The 23639-nt window shown below is 43.6% G+C and overlaps 1 protein-coding gene across 1 annotated transcript in view; it reads right to left on the reverse strand.

The window, feature by feature from the left end:
* Positions 1-18316, reverse strand: part of LOC8038730 (ATP-binding cassette sub-family C member 3) — a gene marked incomplete at its 5' end in the record, with an annotated part of 57065 nt that extends 38749 nt beyond the window's left edge. Inside the window, 6 exons of the mRNA XM_042286663.1 lie at positions 4565-4711; positions 5773-5976; positions 11077-11334; positions 15162-15324; positions 16620-16757; positions 18267-18316. Coding sequence (XP_042142597.1) covers positions 4565-4711; positions 5773-5976; positions 11077-11334; positions 15162-15324; positions 16620-16757; positions 18267-18316 — 960 coding nt within the window. The remainder of the gene's footprint in view (positions 1-4564; positions 4712-5772; positions 5977-11076; positions 11335-15161; positions 15325-16619; positions 16758-18266) is intronic.
* Between the last annotated feature and the right edge of the window lie 5323 nt (positions 18317-23639).

Here is a 23639-nt window from a genome sequence, read left to right on the forward strand (position 1 = left end):
CCCCCCCCCCCCCAAAAAAAAAAAACACCCGTATATATAAGGAGAGAGGAAAAAAAACGTAGCGCAGGATGCCGAACATTTTTCGGTAGTAAAGACGCACTTCAATACGTTCTTGGGGTTTTCAACTCGTATCTCCGTATTAATGCATTAGCATTACTGCCCAAATGGCAGAAAAAAAGCTGACAGCGTCCGTTTGTGGACAGCCAGTGTAAAGGGAAGCGCGCCGTGTAGGCAAAGGGAGAGTAGGGAAGGACAAAGTCGAGACGAAGGCAACGTCACGGGAAGGCGGCCGGTGCTCGCGCGGATGCTGGGGTGAGTCTGGACTTGCAGGTGTGCGGAGCGAGTATGCCTTAAATTGTGCTACAAAATGGAGTGTGAACAAAGTGCTAACGCTGGTCCAAGTAGACGGCAAAAAAAAAAGAAAAAAAGGCGGAAGAGCGCGTAGAGCTCGGCACAAGGCGGTCGTGCTCGCCACTTCCCCGTCGTCGTCTTCACCTTCCTAACAATGTTGTGTGACTTAGGATGGAGCGATTTAATGAGGAGGTATATTTGTAATAAAGATGGCAGTCCCAGGAATCTGGATTTTTTCCCCACTACTTTTTTCATCACAAGAAGAGCTCACACGTGGAGAAAGCACCGGTCACCGACGGTAGACTATGAGGGGATAACTTTTGAAGCGTATAACATGAACGCCGTCAGTTTGTTTCGATCGGTGGTGAGAAAGGGATGAGGTGGGAGTGGCCTCGTAGTTGGTCGAGGAGGCTCGTCGAAGCATTCGGAATAAACCCTGCAGCTTTATGAGCAGTTTATCAAACTTGCCTTTTGCTCGAGACGGCGCCCTTAGGAGAACCTCCTTACCCAAATTATACTCAACCGGGGCGTGAGTATCAGAGTAGCGGAGAAATTGCTCTTCTTGGCTTCTCAATGTGTGAATGCGTGAACGTTGCCGAGCTTCTTCTGCGCGGCATAATATGTCTTTAGCATAACTATCGCGGGAGGTGTTATCAAGGTAAGGCAAGAGAGTGTCCACCATTGACAACGGTTCCCGTGCGTATGAAATATAGTGTGGAGAATACTTGGTGGTAGCTGGGCGACTGGCGTTGTATGCGTACATGATATAAGGCAAAAAAGGTGTCCCAATGATCGTGATTATCGGCGTAAGACTGAGATGTCATGTTGGCTATTTTATGCTTTCAGCATTCGTCAAAGCCATTCGTTTGAGCGTGATAAGCGCTGGTGACATAATTGACAGTATGCGTAAGTCGCAAAACATATTTATTACTTTTGCGATAAAGGAGGTGCCGCGGTCACTAATTATGCTTTGAGGGACCTCACGGTGGAAGAGAATAGAATGTTAAATAAAGTCAGCAACTTCAAAGGCTGTAGCTGCTGAAGCTGCCTTAGTTCTAGAATATCGGGTAACATAATTTCTGAACACTATCATTCATCGGTCGTTTTGCACAGAGCTGAAAAAGGAGAGTAATAAATCGTCACCATTGTGCTCAAATGATGATTCGATGGGGAAATGGGTCTTTTGACTCCAGCAGATTACGTCTTTGGTTTGTTTCTTCGTCTGGCATTGCTGATATAGCCGGACGTGTTTGTTACTTGAGCAGTGTCTACCATTCCAGAAGTATTTGGCGCGTGTTGTATACTACGTCATAGAGAAAGTCCAAGAAGCCCAGCGGTTCGGTCATCGTCATTTGCTGTGATGACTTCCTTTTGGAGACGGCGCCTAACCACGAGTAGCCAGGGTCGTCCTGGTGGCTTATAATTTATTTGGTAGATGATGCCGTTGTGAGGCTAGAGAAGCCGGGCCCGACACTCGATGCCTGCGTTGCTGGAGGGCGGGCTGATTCCTTGACGATGGTGATTCAAGAGATTTAGTGCATCACAATCCAGCTGAGAGGAATGCGTTTTGACACTGTCTAACGTGGCAGTTGTATCCAGCGTAGATGCATGGTTTTGACCAGATGTGACAGAATGAAGTGGACATCGGGTAAGCTGTAAGTATTAAGATGTTTCTTGTCTGATTTCTATACCACTGTAAAATTTAACTCCTGCAGTTTTAGGGGCCAGCGGCCAATCGTCTCGAGGGATTCTTGAGGTTTAACCTAACCAGCTAAGTGTGTTGTGATCGGACACTATTCAGAAGGAGCCATTGAGGTAGTGGCGAAACTTTGAAATCGTCAAAATGACGGCCAAGCACTCTTTTTTTGTGGTGGAAAAGTTCCTTTCAGTCTTGGTGAAGGTGCGGCTAGCACACCCAATGACGCGATTCGTGCCCGTCAATGACCTGAGAGAGAATAGCCCCAATATCATAACCACCGGCGTCAGTTCTTATTTCAGTGTCCGCCCCTTCAATGAACTGACCAAGGATGGGTGAGGATGTTAGAACTTTTTTTAGTGCAGTAAAAGAGTCTTGGGGGGCTAGCCTTCACTCGAAGCAAACCACAGCATGGAGCAACCGGTTAAGTGGTTCGGCAATATTCGAAAAACCGCGTATAGGCTTGCGGCAGACTGTGCACAGACAAAAAAATACTTTTATATTATTTACTTTTTTCGGGACGGAAATTTTTTCCCGGGAGCACTCTCTCATAAGTCTGAGAATATATACTTGATTTTGTTTTAAACATTACGGGCGTTTTTTTTTTTTTTTTTTTTTTTTTTAATGCCATAATGTTTACACAAACGCGGTCTGTGTAGGTGAGTTACCCGGCCCAGAATATGGGGAAGCGGGGGGGGGGGGGGGGGGGGGGGGGAGCCAATTGTCACGATAAGCATGGCTGTTTGTTTGCATTCAATGAAGATCATTTTGATTATAAGTATTGTCTGGGGTGTTCTTGTGAACATAACATGCACATTATTAACGAATCTTGAAAAATACATGGAGGCAATTGCTCTCAAGAATCTAAACGAATTGATTAGAACTAAGGAACCGAGAATTACATCAGCTGTGAGAAAATCAATCGCTCACAATAAAAAAAACTACGCAACTTCATAAAAGACTATAAAGAACGTTTTAGAATTCTATAAGCTTTAAGAAAAGCTTAGGTTGCAAAATTAGAATAAAGGGCGGCAGAAGTCGTCAACAAACGGATCAAGTTAAAGTAATGTAATTGAACTGGAAAAATTTAACACAGTATACAAATAATTTACCTAGTTCTTATAAAACAACAACCCGAAAGCATGAGAAACATATCACGAGGCATAAATGGCCAAATTATGAAGGGTTCGTATTTTACAGTAATAAAAGAATGAGTCATTCCGTCAATTTATGTGATCCACAGGCGCTAGCTTTCCAGCAGGAAGTATTTTCTCATTGCGGTCTTACACGGTAGCTTTGAAATGGAACTTAGGGCATCTACGATGATGTATTACTTATTCAACAGGTATGAGATTACAGAGGGCAGTCGTGGTTCACCATAGCTTGTCCGTGAACGTGACTATGCTATAAAACGGGCTTGAGGTTTCGTGGTAATTGGCGTTGAATCAAAAGTATATTGATACTTTTGAAGCATCTCTAAGGTTAACTTATATTCATGTGATGTTTGGATATGTAAGATTCTATATGCCTCGAAATAGGGCATACAGTTTTCAGAAAGTAGAATAATTCGAATTGCGCCTACAATACGCTTTGGCAGATACAAGAGCGATTTTAAGTTTATATGGTGTGGACCATACTAAGCTAAACTAACAACTAAAATGTGGTTATTAGCATTTTAACTAGTGAGGATAAACATATAGTTCCAATTACAAACTTGCTGAGCGTCAATCGGAAACTACTAAACCATTAAGTTTTCGAAAAATGGGGAATGCGTGTGAAGTGTGTTGCTGCTCTAACTTTACCACTGGCGCAAGATACGCAAGGCCGGTGGTACAAAAATGCGCCCGCTCTGATTTCGATTCTTTTATCAACCGCCATTTCGGACCACCAGCTTTGAGCCTGTCACACGAGTGGTAGCTTTAGCAAACTACTGTGCTACCCACCGCGCTCCACGTCTTTCTAAAGTCTACTGATTTAGTGGTCTGAAGCCTACTGATTTCAATCAAACTGAAGTCTACTGATTTCAATCAAAAACTTGATTGAAATCAGTAGACTTCTTTTTGAAGTCTACTGGCTTCAATATAGTTTTTGATTGAAATCATAACTTTATTTCCCTACTAATGAAGTTAACAAACAAATTTCAGCTAATTATTTGACTTATCGTGATGATTTAACCACTGTATTTTGCCTCACTGGCCGTATTATTCGCTTGCGCAGACCGCATGAGTGAAGCCTTCCAGTCTTTTTACAAAAAATTTCTAAAGCCTAAAAAACACCCTGTAAAAACAAAACTTCATCACTGTTTCACACATGTAGCACAATTGTTTTTCCCAAAATGTATATTTTCATTTTTGGGTGTTTCTTTGTGTGTTTATGAAAGGGGGGGGGGGGGGTGAAATTTGATAAACACTTAATTGGTGGATCTTATCACCTTAAGTGCGGACAATGACACAATTAATGTACAGATGTGTTTTGCTTGCTGAATGACAATATTTTACTGGAAGGGAGAACACTTACTATGCTTCTCAACCGCAGAATTTGAGATATGCTGTTGGTGGGCATGTCCGTCAGGGAGAGTATGTAGATGCACGAGAACGAGAGCGATGCACTCAGCGTTCGGGTGGGATCCAGGAGGGCTAGAGTGCCAAAGAGTATCAGGATCATCTGATGGCAACAAACGTAGCACTTCATCAACGATTGCATTCATCTTTGCTCCTATACTTAATATATCTTGCACTCTTGCGGTGCAAAAAAAAAACAAAGGAATTAAAATGTTTAGCGTAAGGAATTAACGCTTGATTCAAGTAAACTTTCGATTTTTTAAATGTATCGTATACGTTTAAGCAAGGTTCTTTCGTTGTTATTGTTTTGTTTTGTTTTAAATACAGTCTTGCCTTTTCGGTATTGGTCAGGCCGTTTTCAGGGAAGTATGACGTTGCTTATAAGCGGATATTGAACTGAGGCAGTTCATTTAAGGAGGATAGTTTAATCAAATGAATTACTCAATATTATCTACTCGGGTGACCCGCTACCTATTAACAAAATCCCCCTCCCCCCCAAAAAAAAAGAACCCTCAAGTGGGCCCTATTTTTTTCCATTACCCCGTTCACTCTCACTCCTTTTTAGACTGTTTTGTACACTCGACGATTAAAAAATCCTCAATTTTATAGATTGTATGTAAACCTTATACACACGCTTAATGCTTTTGTGTTAAATTGGCATTATTCTAGAATATTTTACCACCTTCAGGCAAAAAATTTATAAAACTGACGGTACCTTAAAGCACTACAATTTTAATGTTTGTGTTTTTACTTTGTACTAATATTTTTACTTAACTGTCTTGTAAACGTTTTCGGCTGATTGTTGTCTGTGAACAAATAAAAATAAAAATAATTACTAAACTACTGTTAGTAGAATCAAACTACTATGTCTTTAATGAGCTTGAATCCATATATTGTGCCTCACTAATATAAATACGTGCGAGGGCATTTATCTTTTCTGTGCCAGATCTATAATTGTACCCATTAAATGGTTAACCTTATATTTTGTTAATTTTCAAGTGGTTCTCACGTTTTGACCGTCAGAGACCGACGTCAAGATATTTTATTATAATGGTCCCAAAATCACCAAAATAGTTGTGTGATCAGATAATTATGCAATTAACAGGTAACATACATTTACTGAAACGAAAGCAACGAGTTGACTAACTGACTCATTTAACCTACCACAGAACTGGAGGCACTGTACAGTGAATCAATCAGTCCGTCGACGATGTTGATTAGAAAGACAGGAACCATCTCTTTGGCTCTGAGCTCCTTCACGGCATTCATGTACGCGTCTTCCCAGGCGTACATTTTGACCAGTCGGACCGAAGACAGGAGGTCCGAGAGACGCTTTAGGCGGTCGTCGCGGCATCTCATGATGCGCCTCTAAAGTTCAAAAAAAGAAAAGAAGCAGAATGAGGTTAAAGAAGGCCCAAGGGTAGGTCGACAGTTTCCTTTATACTGACAAAGCCTAGCAGATACCCACGAGAAGCGGCCGCCGAAATTAGAAAGGTAGAGCGGCAGACAACGGATGAGAGGAGAGCCACGTGACGAGCGCCCCGCTGCGGCGAAACCCCAAAACACACTTCTCCCGAGCTATGGAATGTCGGCTCGTGCTCCTTGCATTCCTCGCGCTGCCGCTTCTTTTCTCGTCGGGTTTGAAAACCATGTTTTGGGTCCTCGCCGCTGTAAAAACTGTGCACTGACGACCAGGTTCTCCAGAAATGTTCTGTGCTACCAGATCTTCGCGCTCCAAATCTGCGACCGGGTACCCTGTGGCTCCGTCGTCGAACTGCCAGGCTTTCTGAGTATAGAAAAAGCTATGGAAGTTCACATGTTTTTTTTGTTGTTTTTTTTAGATCATCGCTGAAATCCTGTGTTAAATATAGTAACAAGGCTATTAGAAAGTCTGTTCCACATATTGCTCTCGAAAGTTGCAAGGGTGAATACTAATTCAGAGTTGCAACTATTTCTGTTACTTCAGTTGCAAGTGATTATAGCCTGCCGTTCTTAAGTAATCGATAGCTTGCCAGCAAAATGAGGTGGAACAATTGGGCCGCAATGTTGGCTTGAAAAGTGACGATTGCACTGGCACATGAGAAAGGAAATCGCCATGCCCGCTACCCCACCGCAGGTTGCATTTTCGAGTCAAAACCGTCTTGTCGGCTCATTGATTCGGTGAATATGGGATTCTAGGGTGCAATAATTGTTGCACGCAATGCTCAACAAAAACGTGAACGTCTCGGTATTCTTTTCCATTATATATTTAGGACAGTCGCGTAAGTAACGGAGCAAATAGAAACAATTTGTGAGTCCGGAATACATCAGGGTGTCTGCTGCGTCGTGAGCCATTAAGACCAGCGATCATTGGTCTTCCGTTTATCGGTTAACTAAATCAAAAGGGCGTTCGGTGTCGTGCTCCAATAACCATGAAGACCGATTGGCTAAAAAAAAAAGTGGACAGTTCTCTCGCCGAGCATTACCTTCCCCTTTAGTTTAACTCATCAATTGGTGATGGGGGTGTATCACCGTGCAATACACACTATGGACTTTCTGAGAGTGTATAGAAAGTTTATGGCTTAAGAAACACGAGGTGTAACTTGGCTATTATGTCCATGACTTTTGGCTTGTTATTTTTTATGTGGCGCTTTTAGCAGAAACACACTACCCGTCAAGTCCAGCGTTTCTTAAGAAATTTCTGAACATATTGTCGCACGCGCTGCTTTCCAAGTGGGCGGCGCGCCCGTGACTGAACGTTTATCGCGCTTGCCTTCCACGCAGAAGGGCGGGGTTCGATTCCTAGCCGCGGCTGCCCATTTTTGTTGACTCTGTAATGTGATGTTCTGGTAAAATCAAGAACCGTCTTGGGCTGATTAGAAGTTAGACTGTTCTACGCACTGAACCTTCTACGCCGAATGTTTCAGAAGCCCAGGCGTGTACAAAAGGGGCTCCGCGCGGCGAGCTGGGGTGAGTCTCGCCCCAGCGCTCAAACCTGCTGTTACGCCGACTTCGACGCCGCGACGCTTTGCTCTTATCGTCTGTTTTCTTCTTGTTTTGAGCACAAGTTCGTCCCATTAAATGTTCCGTTTACTCAGTTATTCGCCTCCTCATCACTTCTCATTCGTGACAATATTTTGTCGTTCTTAAGATAAATAATTGAAAGCTTTCCATCAAATCCACGTATCTTTTAAAAAACTTTACGACTCATTCATTTTGCAAGGCAAGAAGCGAGGCCATGGTACGTTGGCGGCAGAGCAACAAACAGAAAGAAGTATTTAATGCACGGCTATAGCGCGAACTATACGGATGTACCTATAAACATTTGATTATTCGCATCCGCGACGAGATTCAAAAGTACACTCTAGGAAAAAATGGAGGAAAAAAACAGCAACGGCGCGTCTTCCTCCCTTCTACTGAAGCGCCCCCAAGCGGACATGAGAAACAGGGAGGAACGAAACGGTTTTCTCCTTCTCCAGGCAGACGGGAGAAAGCTTTCGCCCTCCCGACTCATCGTCTTTCGGTTTCGTTTTTCGAGCAGGTCGCGCATGTTGTTTTATAAATGTTGTTGAGTTGATTGAGCTTCAGCGGCAGCGAAGGCCGCCTGCAATTCCGTCTTCTACTCCAAACGGGCAGAGCATTTCGTTTGCATTGACGTTTTTATCACTAATTTTATCAAACGAGCAAACGAAGCCGCTAGAAATTGCGAAGTTCCGGAGCAGTGCCAGCAGCGCTATGTACACTGGGTAACATGGCAGTCTCCGGACTGCGGGACCCACGCCGAACTACAGTAGCGGAACCACGCGGAACTGCGTCGACGTTTTCAACGTTATGGAAATCGCAGGAACTGCGTCTATAGAAAGGCAGGTTTTTCTGCCTGCTGCCTGCGTGCCTTCCGAGCTGGGTTGGGTTCTGTTTTCCGATGCCGAGTGCCAACCAGCGTTCAACGTGGTTGTGTATTTCTGCGTGTCAGAAACATAGCAGCAACATCGTGATGGCAGTGTTGTGGGTTGTGAACCGAAGACTGGAATTATCGCCGATGTGACCGTGTGCGCGTATCAGTGGTGTAACAACAAGATGGGATGAAGTAAACTGTCGGGCATTGTTGCCGCTGGTCGGGCCGTGATCGGAGGGGGCCGGTTGTCGCAGGTTGACATTCCGCTTTACATTAAAAAGTTTAAGACCACTTGAGAGATTAGGCACGTGCAATCGATCGACTTGCGGATAGTCATGTTGGAAAGCTGGTCTGAACAGTAAGCTCCTATCGTACAGAGGCCAATGTGATTGTCAGTTGTCTCCTCGCCGAGAGCGATTGCGCTCTGGGGAAAGGACTTAAGAGTACAAAATTATGACGGAAAATACGTATATTTACAGTGTGGAATTTTAGCATTAAAAAAGAATAGTAAGTAAACTCGAGAAAAAAAAAGCTATACCCTTTATTTTGCTGTATGAATATACTACTGTTCCTTGAAAAACTGCCCTTTAAGAGGAGCGCCGGGATGAGCACCAGAAGTTTTCGAGCTCTCCACGGCGTAGCTCCGCACACTTAACACCTGCCGCAAGTCGCGGCTTTGACTGCATTAGTTTGATCGAAAAGAGATTTCTCTGCCCGTGAAGCATCACTTCCAGCTGAGTGAATATCCTCTCTACAGAGATTAATTCAAGACGGCAATCGCAGCCAAATAGAAAAACAAACGCTACAATAGAAATAGAGGCTACGGCGTGCCGTACGGGGAAACAAACTAATGGCTTCGAAGCGCATTAGAGCGGCTTGATTTATTGGCTTACAACAAAATTACGGCATGATCGAGCGTTTACTTTTAATAAGAGATTTTTCCCCTGAGCCATTCAAAATAGTCTCAGAGGTATGATATTGCTGGGAAAACATTAACATGCTGGGAATATTTTCTTATTGCTTAGGAGTCACCAAGAGATTCCGTACGTTCAAAACGACCACTATAAAAGACTGGAACGCGGAGTTCGAGTGTAGTGTTCGGGTTACTGTGCCGTTGTATGTGTGTGGGCTCAATGTATGTTCACCTAATGCTTGTAGTATACGTAATGTGTCTACATGTGTGTATAGCAGAGATCACAGAGGTTCCCGAAGATCCCGATACGTAATGGTAGCCTGAGGAAACAAAAATATTTTTTGTAGAACATGAATTGTGCGATACCTAGCGCCACCTAGCCTTGCTACTTGCAATTACTCTGCTTGACCCTGCCAGCTGGTGACAAGCGATTTAACCTTCTTTCGCGCAACGCGATGAACACGCATCAGCAGCTTCGAGTTCTTTTGAGAGCGGCTTTTGGTTTCGCGGATTGGTTTTTCATTCCTTCGTGATGTGCGGATGACGAAGGAATTGTGACTTGAGGAGCAGCAAAGGTAAGACGTAAAGGACGCGAAATAACTGGGTATCGGTTGTCTCCGTTTACCATCGCAGTGCTGACGAGGAGAAGACATAGTAACTGCTTTCGAAACGGAAGTTTTTGTACCTGCGGGGGGAATCTGGCTTCGGAAATAAACACAGCTCACGGAAAGCTCGTGTTACACTTTTATTTGCTGCTCCTCTCGTACCGTGCTAGAGACGTAGCGTCCTCGTTAAGCCTCACTGAGCTCGACTTGCTCGATCCAGGGCCGCCACAATGAGATGCAGGCGACGTAGGAACTACTTGCTCCCCTGCTTCAGGTACGAAAACTTTCCCCTTTCTAAAGGAACATAGGTTACAAGACCGTTCCTCTCCTTAGAGAGGACTATCGATACCCTTTTTTCTAAGAGTGTATTGCGCAAGGACACTGAGAACAGCAGGGCAAAATTTAAGTTTAAACTTACTGGGCAAGCGAGCTCGAAGGTACACGCCTCATTTAATATATTTTACCATTGCAAAGAGCGTAATCGGATTCTCACGTTGGTTTTGGTCATCAAGGCTGAAAGAACCAAAACTATCCTTCAAATCCAGTAACGTTAAATTTGGGTAACAAACTAGATTTTGCAGGTCTATTTTACTACCAAAGATAAGGATAAGGGTAAAGTTTATTTTCAATCAAAAACCGGCAAACAATCAAGCCCGCTTAAGCGTAGAACGCTTGTATGCGGGACATGGCAGTAATTATATTTATCTTGTATACATAAATATAATTCACAATTAAATGAATCACAAGCACATACGGCACTTAACATCCGATATGATTAGGATAAAAAAAGAGAGAAAAGTACAAAAATAGTACAGGCAGCTACGAGAGTTCACGTACTATTAACAAAATTCAACGCGAAATGCAACAACAGATGCAAGAATGAAAAACAATCAGTCGGTGGTAACGAGCTAATAACAAGTCTAATATACGGGTGTTGGCGGCGTATGGTCGACCAAAAGATGTGCTTTGCGTATATAGAAAATCCCCTTTCGGCTAACGGCGTGCTTTCTATGCTTGGGCCTGTCATTCGAATCGATGTTCGATGTCTCAAGATATACGGTTGTGATCGTACCCACCCAGATAGCATTTTGCAGTCTGGACGTCGGAATGGGCAAAGTTATGGCGATCAGCACCCATGCAGCGCAGCAGAGAGCAGGTCCTGTCCCGACCCGAACCGCCAGAAGGTAGAAGATAAGGGGCATGCACATCAGGCCAACCATTGGCGACGGGAACTGGATGAGGCTGAAGGAAAGCTGCATGCAGTCGATGCCCATGACTGTAACTACGTAGCCCGGAGGGTTGTCGCTCCTGCTAGTAGGAGACAGGCGGGTGATCTGCGAAAGAACGCCATCGAAATGTTGGGGGCAGCATTCTCGGCGTTCAGGCATCCAGGTCCAATCTGAATAAACCAGAATAAAACTGAAAACTAAGAGAAATTAGTAGTGTTTCTAAAAGCTCATTAAATAACAGCAACAACAATTACGGTGTGGGTATCATATTGGAAAGATAAACTCAAAAGTGGGGAATCTTTTTTTAACAATGCTGCCTCTTTGCGTGTAGTCATTGCCTCAATATGACAGTTATCCGAAGTGTTGGTGGCGTTCGTTGGGACCCCCTTTTTTGTTTTAATAGAGGAGTTTACATCTTGCTGCATCCCTATATGCTTTTAATGAAATTGCCCTTCCTAGTTAGACTTTAAAAGTAACCACGTATACAATCCTCAGAATCGCGGCCGATGTTTCTCCAAGACGTTCTTAGTGAGTTTCGGCTGCCACTTTATAAGGTTTGAATGGAATTCGTCCTGAAGTTTTTTATACCATTTCAGGCCACCCTTGTGTATCAGCTGCAATGGAAGTCACGCACATTATATATTCGAATTATACGGCGTAGTATATAATAAAAAAGTGAAACTTAAGGATCCCTATAGTTTTCGAAAGCTTAAAATAAAACAAGGCGTTACGAAAACCAATCATTTTACTATCGCTCCACACTCAATCAGAGTGCAGCACTAGCCGAGAATAAAGCCGAAGATACGAATCAAGAAACATGGAGCCTAAACATAACAAGCCACGCCCTGGATTTGTGACGCTGCCTATTATTATAAACGATGAGTCGAGTGCGATAAACATATGCTTTTCTGGTAGCACTACACCCTGAGAATGCTAGTGCGTCCACTATTTCGCAAAGCACTTGGACGATCGCTGTAATCTATAGATGGAGCTCGGCACAAGAAAAGATTGACATTACGTTTGACGAAAGAAAACCGTCTCTTGCGTGACATTCCGCATTACGTAACGACGAGAAACATCACGCACAATGTTACAATGTTAAATATGTTTTCGACAGTTTTTTAATCTAATGAGCCTTCTCCGTAGATTGCACAGCACCTAATTACTCACCTTAGTCCTTATAAAGAAATATAGACGCAGTTTCTTTTTCTTAATATGTGTGTTGTAAATGAGAAGTTAAAAATGCAAAATAATGTTTGAACATTAAGACGCCTCATTGTGGACTAGATGGTTATTACTTATCATGCAACAGATCGCAATGATATCGTGACATTCTTGCTCCAAATCCCCTTTTTTGTATTTACTTTTGACCAAGAACCTCTTTTTCTCTAAGATGAGAACTGGCAAACTCGCCAAGTTTCACATGTCAAAAAATAGTCTGTGAATTTAATCAATTAGGCACACTTTATGTATTAACAGAAGAGTCAGATTGGCCGAAAAAAAAGTGGGCATGTCAGGCATCGCGAACATTTCGAAAGAATTACCGCTGCAGTTTCCATTCACCCCAATGAATACCATGGCACTGAAACTCTTAATATCACGAAGATAATGATCCAAACTTCTAGACAGCGGCTAACAAAGTGAGTTAGAGAAAACATAACATTTAATGGGTGTGATCCCTCCCGTACCTAGTGGCATCAGGTGAAAAAGAGAGGGGCCAAACACAGTCCTTGAGTCCCGCCCTCCCCAAGTACGCGAGAAGTGAATCTAGGACAGTTTTTGGGTGTTGTGGTGGCCCCGTAGGTTGAGTCCGGAATTCAGATGCGTTGACTCGTAAAATTTTCTATATCTTCAGATAGCTGAGCCCATGCGGCGTCCTGGTGTTATTGTAGAACCGGGCATTTCCAAAGAAGGTGCCGGAGGTTGGCAGTTGAAGCCTCAAGCCCTTGTGGGGTACACCGAGTACTGCGACCCTCTTGGGGTTTCTTCTTTAAGAGTACTCGTTTTCTGGGGTGAGAGCTGCGCCAGTCCGTGTCCTCCGAAGTCGCACGGCCGCCCGCCGGCTTTGACAAGGAGGGAAGGGGTCCTCCTCCGGAATCAAGAGCTGGAGCGCTTCTCGCCGTTCCGTCTTCGCAGTTCGCACACTGCAGCGCCTCCTCGTTGTCATAGTGTTGTTTCTGTTTAGCTTCTGAGCTGGCCACTCCTGGCGCAATTTTCCAGGATTTTACTTAAAGCTTCCCGTGCCGCGTTGCCGGCCAACTCGTTGTCAAAGGCTCCCTGATGCCAAGGGATCCAGTTTACCGTAAAGTTCAGGAATTCCCGTCAAAGTTCCCGTGCGATTGCGCAGATTTTGTCGACGAATGGCTTCGGGTAGAACGCTTCCTACATTCGTCCACTGCCTGCCTGAAGTCAGAGTAGCAGTAGATGTGACGCGGTTGGTTCGTAGCATCTAATAAGCCTTTCTGGGCCTCCCGAACAGCTAGTAAAAGTGCCTGAAGCTCCGCTCCTTTCACTGTTTGACCGCCGGGTAGTTTTAGCGCCTGTCTTAACTCGGTTGTAACGCAGTCGCATGTGATTGCAGTATGGTACTGGTAAATGAAGACGGGCAGACAAGGGGCTAGAGAAGCATCTTAAGGGGGGAGGCTGGTCTTTAACTTTTTGTTTTTTATTTTTCATTTATCGTGCTGAAATTTAGTATACTGATGTATTTCTCAGTGGTGATTTCAAATATGCAATTAGTTTTAGATAGCTTTACCAGATCTTGAATTACCAATAAATTTGCCATTTTAATTAGGTCCTCTTTACGGGTCGTTAGCGTAAGAGTTTTCAAAATATATAAAAAAATGTTTATAAAATTGCATTCACCAAGACATGTTTTGTGCGGTGATGCTATTTTCGTTGCTTTATATATCATACAATAATTTTAATTAATTAGCCTCAAAAAGATATAGTTTCCCGTTTTATGCAACTTGTTTGCAAATGTTTTTTACCGATGTAATATCATTAAATCAGTCTTAAAATAGCATCACCGTACAAAACATGCCTGGGTGAATGCAATTCTATAAATATTTCTGATATATTTTGACCAATTTTATGGTAACGACCCGTAAAGAGGACCTATCTAAATTGCAAATTTATTAATAACTCAAGATCTAGTAGAACTATCTGAAAACAAATTGTATATTCGAAACCACCACTGAGAAATACATCAGTATACTAAATTCCAGCACCATAAATGAAAAATAAAAAAAAAGAACAGCCTTGATGCTACATTAGCACATCCAGACTAAAAACGTTTGATCTCATTACACTCTAAAAAAAGGGGTGTAAAAGGGTGTATCGTTGCATCCTTTGTCCCATATAATACACCCCAAAACTTCATTTCGACGTACAAGGCCCTATGATCGAACAGACGGCCCCAAATTTTACGAGGGGCTTGATAACGGTGCGATATAACTTTTGAAATAGCTAAAGTACGTATAAAAGACCACATAAAGAAAACATCGAGTTTTTAGAGTAGGGCCAAGAAAGCCCCGATTAGTTTTTGTGTAGTCAGTGAAACGTACATTAGCTATTTTAATAAGCTGTACCACGACCACACGGCTATCAAGCCCCTCGTAAAATTTGGGGCCGTCTGTTCGACGGTATGGCGCTCTACGACGAATTGAAGTTTTGGGTGTATTATATGGGACAAAGGGTGTAACGATTCACCCTTTTACGCCCTTTTTTTAAAGTGTAGCATCAGGTAGAAAAATAGAGTGAAAGTGGTTGAAAGATTGAGGAGAGATGGGAAATGCTTTGGATGGGGAATTCGTTATGGAATTAGACTTATCACCTCCTATAAATCAGTAATACTGTCTTGAGTTAGACCACGCAATGAGGTGTTTCAGCCAATCAATATAAACCTTACGTGGTGGGTAAATCTAACTTACCTTCCTGAATATTGCCGCCTGCAACACGCTGCGGATTCGTAGTGCAAGTCGCATGCAAAGGTGCAACGAGTAGCACGAAACCAAGGACTCGGCCGTAATCGTGACCACAAAATAAAGAATAAGTGTGCTCTGCTCCGACTGGTTCGTGGAGGCGATGAGATTCCTGGAAGCGGGCCATAAATGACAAGCGACATCAATACAACATATCGCATACAATGCCTGTAAGGTAAATTAAACTAATATAGCACAGCTTTTTTTTCTTTTTTAAAAAATGCGTTTGTCATGAAAGACAGGCACTTTCGATCCTAGGTGCCTAGGTTGCAAAAAAATGACCCATGGAGTCCCGTAACAGGACACGTTTAAGCATAAAAACGGCTAGCAAGTAACTGCGCAAATGCGCTCAGGTTTCGTTCCGACACAATCATATTGGCTGGACATATGAGCCAAGGGGTAAAAAAACAATTCTTCCTTTCGATTCGGCACATTCTAAGCTGGTAACAATAGGAATCGTAAAAATCTGTCTAAACAACTCTCTTCAAAAATATTGCGCAAATACTTCGTGAAAGCCTTGTTCATACGTATGCCTTTCATGGGGTACAACCAATTAAAAAATGAAAGACGTTTATAACTCCCTGTAGCGCCGAATTAGAGCGCTGCTCTTGAGGAGGAGGAGAATATGCGCCTCCTCCTTCTCATCCGTACCTTCTCCCCTTCTTCCCTTCCACCTCCCGTCCCTCTCCTCCTCCCTCTCCCCCTCCTGCTCGTGACGTCATTCGTGACGCTCGTGACCCTCGTGACCCTCGTGACGTCACTTGTGAAGGTCATGATCTTCACGAGTGAAGATCACGCGTTGGTTGTGACCTTCGTCGTGACCTTCAAGAGTGCCTTTTTGACGTCAATGTTGACGTCACTCGTAACCCTCGTGACCTTCGTGACGTCACGCGTGACGACAAGTGTGACGTCATTGTGGGAAACATCCCATGATGCAACACGCGGGTCATGAGTGACCCACGCGTTGCATCATGGGACGTTTACCATAATGCAATGCGCGGGACCCTCATGACCCTCGTCAATCACATGCGACGTCACGTGTGAAGTCATTACCAGAAACGTCCCATAATGCAACGCACGGGTCACGAGTGAGACAACCGCGTTGCATTATGGACGTTTCCAATAATGGAACGCGCGGGACCCTCGTGCCGTCACTAGCGAACCTCGTGACGTCATTATCGTGAACGTTTCATAAGGCAACGCGCTGGTCACGAGCGAGACCCGCGCGTTGCATTATGGGACGTTTCCCATAATGCAACGCGCGGTCACGCCGACGGCTTTGGCGACGTCGACGCCGACGCCGACACCACTCAAGCCGGAAACGGGCGCCTAAGAGCTGCGCTCTAAAAAGACGCAACCTCGCCATGGAACACAAAAGAATACAATAAAACGCAATCGTGTACTCACTCTAGAACAGGAATCCTGGCTATAAGGCATCCGTAATAGGCCAACATGACAAAGATTAACCAAATAGTGTCGAGCCATATGATGTCGTAAATGGCTCTGAGAAGCTGACTTCGCTTTCGTGAATATTTGTCGGATGGGCTGAAAAAAAAAAACATTCGGAGTATCAAAGGCTCGTTCTGACAGCCAGGTGCCACAAACTCGTAAAACACAAAGGTGGAGCCGAAAGTTCGCAGAGCTCGCCGATTGCACTTCGACGAAAAAATTGCGGCGTTATCGTCGCAAAACTCTATGAGACCGATATCACCTTGGTGCAGCAGTCATGCTAATTGTAGTCATTGCTTCCCGGTTTTCCCGGCTGCATAGGGCTGCGGTGCGCGTACATCATCGTACATCATCGTTTTGGACACAACTGTATCGGCTTGGATTCTACTGTCATGTGTGCTTTAAGATATTGTATTGTTTGTAATGCTTTAGTTTGTCAGCAAACGAAGGAAAGTATTGTTTTCTTGGTCTCTGCGCTTTAGAATCGCTTCGTCGTCTGCTGCCAGATCTGAGTCGTTCGGGCGGGGGTCACAATAGTGGCCGCGTGAAAAAGCAACGACGCCACTACTCGAGCAGCCCCGGCTGCTCCGGCGTCTCAATGAACTTGGAAACAAGTGAACATCTAGTTGAAAAGCAAAGAACACGAACTTTTAAGAGATAATCGGCTCGGGCAAGCACTTCGTGGAGGAGCATCGAATGTGTCGGTGGGAAACGGAGCTTGGAATGCGCTTAGGCTTGTTCATAACGTTTAGTCGACAATGAAGTAAGAAGAGCTAAGCAGTCTTTTTTGGGGAGCAATAGTTTTCTAAAAGTCGCTTCATTCTGGGTGACAGCCTGTGCAACATTGTACAGATGAACTGCGTTGAGTAGTCTACACAGAAACAAGAAGCGATATTCAGAAAAACCATGCCTGACATTCCGAAACAACTCGCATCTGTGAAAAAGAGGCAATCATGAAAGATACCTAAAAACGTTGGCTGCAGATGAGTTTGCATCTATACAATTTCTATTCAATTTTTATTTTGTTTGTGCTAGCCCCGAACACTAACAATCGCCTTACGATGGAAGCTTTTTTTCTGCGGTCTTGATGGATCAGTAACACAAGCCAAAATCAAGTTGTGGCGTAATGCACCACAACAAAGTGCGTGAGCTTTTTCTTGCTTTGTTTCGTTTTGCATTTTTGGCGGGAAGGGTTACACTTCTAAATTGCACTATGCAGTGGATGCACCTTCTGTTTTAAAAATTGAAGACTGCTTTCGAAAAAGTTGGTTTTTTTCAATCTTCTAGCGATGCACAAGGGGAATCACTACTTTTATTTTTTGTGCTTGTCCTGATAATTTATAGCTCAGTTTTCCTTAAAAACATGTCGACACATTAATAGTTCTAACCACCTAGATACATCGCGCCAAAAGTGTCTGAAAAATGGCCGCCGCATAACAGCACGGAGGTCCCAATTGAGATAGACCGCTACGAAGAGAGTGCTCAGGAAATTCCAACGCACGTAAACCTTCGGTACGCTCTACTGTGTCTCGAGCCCTGGAACATTAGACACTTCAGCTAACGTGCAATGGGGTGGACATTAATTAATAAACCTTTCTTGCTCACTTTTTTCGTTCGCTGCTTTCTTTTTGGTAAAAATACCTGATGCATTTTTGACTGAGTCACTTCATAACACGAGAAGCCACCAATTGAAAACCACGAGTAAACAGCCAATAAAACGACTGGTGCTAACCCAAAAAGTTTGTAACAAACAAAGCGCACTGGCGCAGCGGGAAATCTGGAGAGAATTATGGCTCCAGGAAGCACTAAAAACGCCGCGGCAGCGTCGCGCCGCGTAGCTCCTGGTGAGATCGGTATATTGGCGCGCTTCGTAAACCTTCGGCCCCAGCGTTTTGTGTTTGACTATTCCAGGGTCCTAAAGCTAAGTTTGTCGACTAAGCGTGATGTTAGTGCCCTTAATCTTTTGTCACTTACAACCGATAAACGCAAAGAAGGGCTTATTAGATTTGCGAATCTTACTCCTCGTGCTAAATGTCCTTTGGCGTTGTTATCGGCGAATGCCTGAAGCTTATCGACTGAAGAGCGATAACAGAATGGTCGCATTTGCTACGTTCACCGATTCTTAAGTTGTCAGTGACTACAGGGAGCATGTACACTTATCAACCAAAGTATAACCACCAGCGCTACGCTGTGCGAATGAGTGCACTCTGCTGACGCACTGTCCACGTTATTTACCACCTTTCGATGCTGGTGGTATTTAACGACTGCCGTAGATACAGAATGAATAATGTGTTCGGCTACGCGCTCATGCATCGGGAAAGGCTGCTGATTTAGACGACTTTGACAGAGGGCAAGGTGTAGCCCGACGGCTCGGAACAGGTATCTCGGGGAAACGCAAAGCTAGCTGGGCGTTTGCGAACTGCCGTCATTGGTACCTATCCAAAGAGACAGTACGACGATCGAACTGTCAGTAGACGCCGAGGCGTTGTACATAGGCTTCGTCAGAGTATGTGGACGTCGGGGGGTTTCCAGCGTGCTGAAGCGAAATGGGCAGCTACCCATGGCTCAACTCACAGCAAGATACCGTGCGACTCAAGGTACAATTGTTTCTTGGCACATAGTTCATCGCAATTTTTTTAGATATGGTACTGCTTGGTGTACGAAACATGAATCAACATGGTACCAGGTAGGTAGTCATAATGTTTTGTCGGATAAGAGTATATTCGGAATACATGAAAGTGTAAACATTGGCTAGAGCACTCTCCATGCATATACCATCATCTAACCTGACTTTCTGCAGTTAAAACAACAACAAAAATCGCAAAATAGTTTATGATATTAGAAAAAAGGAGATTACTTAGTTTCTGTAATCAGCGAGTAGAGTCTATCCAACATGAGGGAGCACTGTATCCGGGTGCTGAGCGCCGGAAGATCTTCGTAAACGGTCTTAGAGCGCTGAAGAATATTTTTGAGGTGCCTGGAAGAAACAAAGAAAGCTTGAAAACGAGCTGCAATATATCTGATTTCTGTATTCTCAACTCTTAGACAGCATCCGCTGGGCTTGAAATCGGTTCAGTGGCATGATAAGTTTTATTTCAGTATGATAGTGATGCAGGAAGAAGTTAACGGACTGTATCTTTCTGAGGAGTTTTGTTTTAGGGTGGGCCTAAATAAATTACATGTTTTTCCGACCTTCTAGGATCATCTTCAGCAAAGTGAGATTAATGAGAAAGATTCACCGGAACCTGCGCAGGGGTTATATTTGTAGAAATAATACTGCGTGGGGCTAGATGCATTATTAATACTCCGTGGGCAAAAACCATAAAATAATTTTTTTTTCCGAGATACTACATTATAATACACGCGAGTGAGGAAAAGTATAAATTTGTTTTCTGAACGTGTGTAAATAAACACTTGCCATAAAAGTACAAATGAAAGACAAACATGGTCAATTGCAATATATATGAAGGTGAACTTCTTCAAGTAAAAGTAAAACAAAGAAATATGTCATTGCACTCCACCGGATTTTTAAATGGACAAAAAGAAAACGAGTTTAAAGAGCCTGTTTTTTTGTTTTTTTTTTTTACTTCGACTTAGAAAATATGGAACTTTCTTACGCCTCTTAAAAAGCTTTTTTTTTTACCTTTCCAGAGAAGAAATTCGTCTACCCAACTGTTTTTACATCTAAATTACAGTGTCATAACGTGCAAAAGTGATTTATTCTATTCATATTAATTGTGTTTGATCAAGCTTACGGCGGTATGTTGAATACACTTTATATTTCCGGTCGCAATGAGGTCACATATTTTGAGTTAAATACTTTTACTTTGCAATCACACGATAAAATAAATAGCCGTTCAAGGTTAACTGAGACTATTATTACAGAGTAAACATAAATCTAACAAGCACGAAACTACATCAGCCATTTAAAAAGGTCATTGAGGACGTCCAGCGGCCGCTTTCATTCTTTTCACGTCTCTCATTTTTTCACGCAAAAAAAACTGGGCTGTGTGATTCCAGTCAGATGAACTATAGTCCAAGCGGCTAATTTCACATTAGCTTCCCTAATTCGCTCAATTGTGGGCACGCTTCGTACACTCTTGTGCTATACTTCGTCTCACCCTACGATAGACTAAAGGCAGAAGCTACGAACCGTCAGATCCAATCACAAGCCAATTAGACATTGCGCGGTATTTCACTTCGAGGCACGTCTCGGATCACTGATGTGAATGGGCGGAGAGTATTTCGTATCGAGCAATGGGTGATTCAACAATATTTTATTGCAAAGAAAGCCACGACGCAATGGCGCTTTGCAGTGCCAAAGCTTTAAAAATGACGCAGCGTTTTTGAATTCAGAGCATTATTCGTCCAAACCAGGTCAATGCTAAGCGTGTCATAGTTTAGCGTGGAACGTGATTGGACCTGGCGGCCCGTGGCTTTGGCCTTTAGTCCATCGTAGGATGAGACGAAGTATAAACAGTTTTGCTTCTTTACAGCTTTGTTTGCAATCTCAATGTTTCAGCTGATTTAACTTGTTCCTTCTTCGAAAATTAGACTACGCAGCGCTGCTTCCTAGCTTCGGTCCGGTTGTCTACGCAAAAATAGGTAGAACTGGTGCGCATAAGAAAATTAAATCATCACTCCTGGGGCCCTAAACTCGTCAAACACAAAGTTGTAGCCGAAAGTTCGCAGAGCGCGCTGATTGGACGTCGGGGAAAAAAGCGCGAAGTCATTGTCGTGATAGACCAATCGGTGCGCTCCGTTAACTTCGGCCCCAACTTTGTGTTTGACGAGTTTAGGGGCCCAGGCGTGTAATATTCAAAAAGTATGACGTTAACGTCCTTCACATGATTCATCGTGCCGTCAGCGACGTGGGCGACCAAAGGCATCGCTGTGGTCGAAGTTCGCGATTGGCCAAACCATAGCTTCCTCTGTACTGATAATGCCTGACCCAATTGCCGAATCACGGCGAGGAGAATTCTGCCAATCACGGCGAGGCAGAAGCAAATCCTTCGAATCAGGATGAAGCAAACTCTCGTCGTGGCGTCAGGAACGGAAACCATACCATGGCGCCACCGAAACATATCGGCGCTAGTACTTGTTCACTGATTTTTTTTTAACAAAATGAATTTATCGGTTAAGCTTTAACAAACCTTAGTCGTTTGCTATACAGCTTCAATTTTCATGTTTTGAAGAAAAGCTAGAGCGCTCCTCCAATGTGTTGTTCACGCGTATGCGTCTTATGTTGTTGCCCTAAGTGGTCCTGAACCACATAAGACAACAAGAAACGCATTTCGGTACTGGCAGCTCTTCATTTTCTCGTGTCGTGCTTCAAGTTTCCAAGTCGTAAAACATTGCGCGGTTTGCCGATAACCTACAAAAAATATGTCATTTTACGTTTTTTCTTTTTTCAGCTGGCATTTATCGTAAAATGCGTTTTCATCACCGCATCAAGGATAATATTAAAAATATAGTAGTAATCAAGTTTTGAATCAAGTAGGCAATAATAATAAACAAAAATAATAAACCCGCCCAACCAAAAAAAATGAAGAAACATGTAAATAATATGAAGCAGAAAAAAGGGAAATAATTGTCTACAGAAACGGCGACAAACTGAAGAACAACAATATAGCAGTAACTGCCTTTTCTGCATCATCATCAGTGTCATTGTTAGACGAGTCTGACCTCAGTTTCACCACAGCTGGAGTGTTTAATCCAATAGCCGTACGCAACGCGTAAGCGTCTATGATATTGTTTTCAGATATAAAGTGCCTAAACTATAGGTAATATATTTAGAGCGGTTTCGAAACACTTCGCAACCAACAGATACCAAACGACACGACATTTGGAGTGTAAACAATATTTGTCGTGCAATTGCATAACTTTCTTACTTGAAGATGGCCACTCCCAGTGCAATTTCAAATAATGAACGACTATCTTCATCCGCCGCACGTTGGAACTGAAAATCAAAATAAGTAAGCATAATAAAAAGACAAACAAAAAGTAAACAAAAAAAACGAAGAAAGAAAGAGAGAAAGGCTGTGTGTACTGCATATCAGTCCACATCGATGCACAAAAATGTCGCTCGCGCACTTAGCTTCATAATGCTTAGTTCCTTCACCTCTTGAGCGAGGCGCATCTATACTGCAGATCCTAAAGCCTTTCAGGAACTATACCCTTCATAAAACGGACAGAAGCAGTATAAAATAATACTAAGAACATACTTTTTTCGACCTGGTGTTGTAGACTGGCGTGTCTCTGAGCCCAGACGAAAGAAAGCTTCCGAGCGCTGCGATTCCAAGCACGGCGTCAATGATCACAACGTGTTTTTGCGTGTACATGTCTGAGACGACGATCTGCGAAACAAGTAGGAAAGAACTATTCCGGCTTATATAGAACACCCTTCAAGTTGAACGTAGTTCACTTCTTTTTTTACAAGAAGCTACACGTGATTTCCGTTTGAATCTTATATAAGAAGCCCGCATTTGTTCATTTCATTTTTGCAGCGAAGCTGTCTATGGTTAGGTTCTGGAGGATCGTCTCCGGCGACAGACCGAGCGTAGACCAACAATTTTCAAACGCAACGATGTATGCCCCACTTTATGCTCCTCTCCACCACCGCCGCCTCTTTTCCGAGTCGTGTATACTCCTCGCCACGCGCGGCATCTCTCTCCTCCCTGACATTGCGCAATGCTGCGCGCTCTTCGGCAGCCACCTGTGCGGCGCACAAGAGCCTGCGCCGTGATTGGCGTAGCCGCGCTTTAATAAAGCGTCATTGTCTCTTCCCACCCATCGTGATTGTCCTTTGTCTTTGACTTATAGATCGCGCCACTGTCCTTATCAGTCGGACTTCAGACTTAACACGGGTCGTACCCGTGTTGTACGTTCCGAAGAGGAGCAGCGGGAGTACGAGGAGCGTCAGCGCGCCCAGAAGCGAGAATGGGCAGGCCGCCAACGTGGAACCGCCGTTGCCGCTGC

The sequence above is a fragment of the Ixodes scapularis genome, unplaced genomic scaffold (genome assembly GCF_016920785.2).
Source record: "Ixodes scapularis isolate PalLabHiFi unplaced genomic scaffold, ASM1692078v2 PGA_scaffold8__174_contigs__length_109621045, whole genome shotgun sequence".
In the NCBI taxonomy this organism is placed as follows: domain Eukaryota; kingdom Metazoa; phylum Arthropoda; class Arachnida; order Ixodida; family Ixodidae; genus Ixodes; species Ixodes scapularis.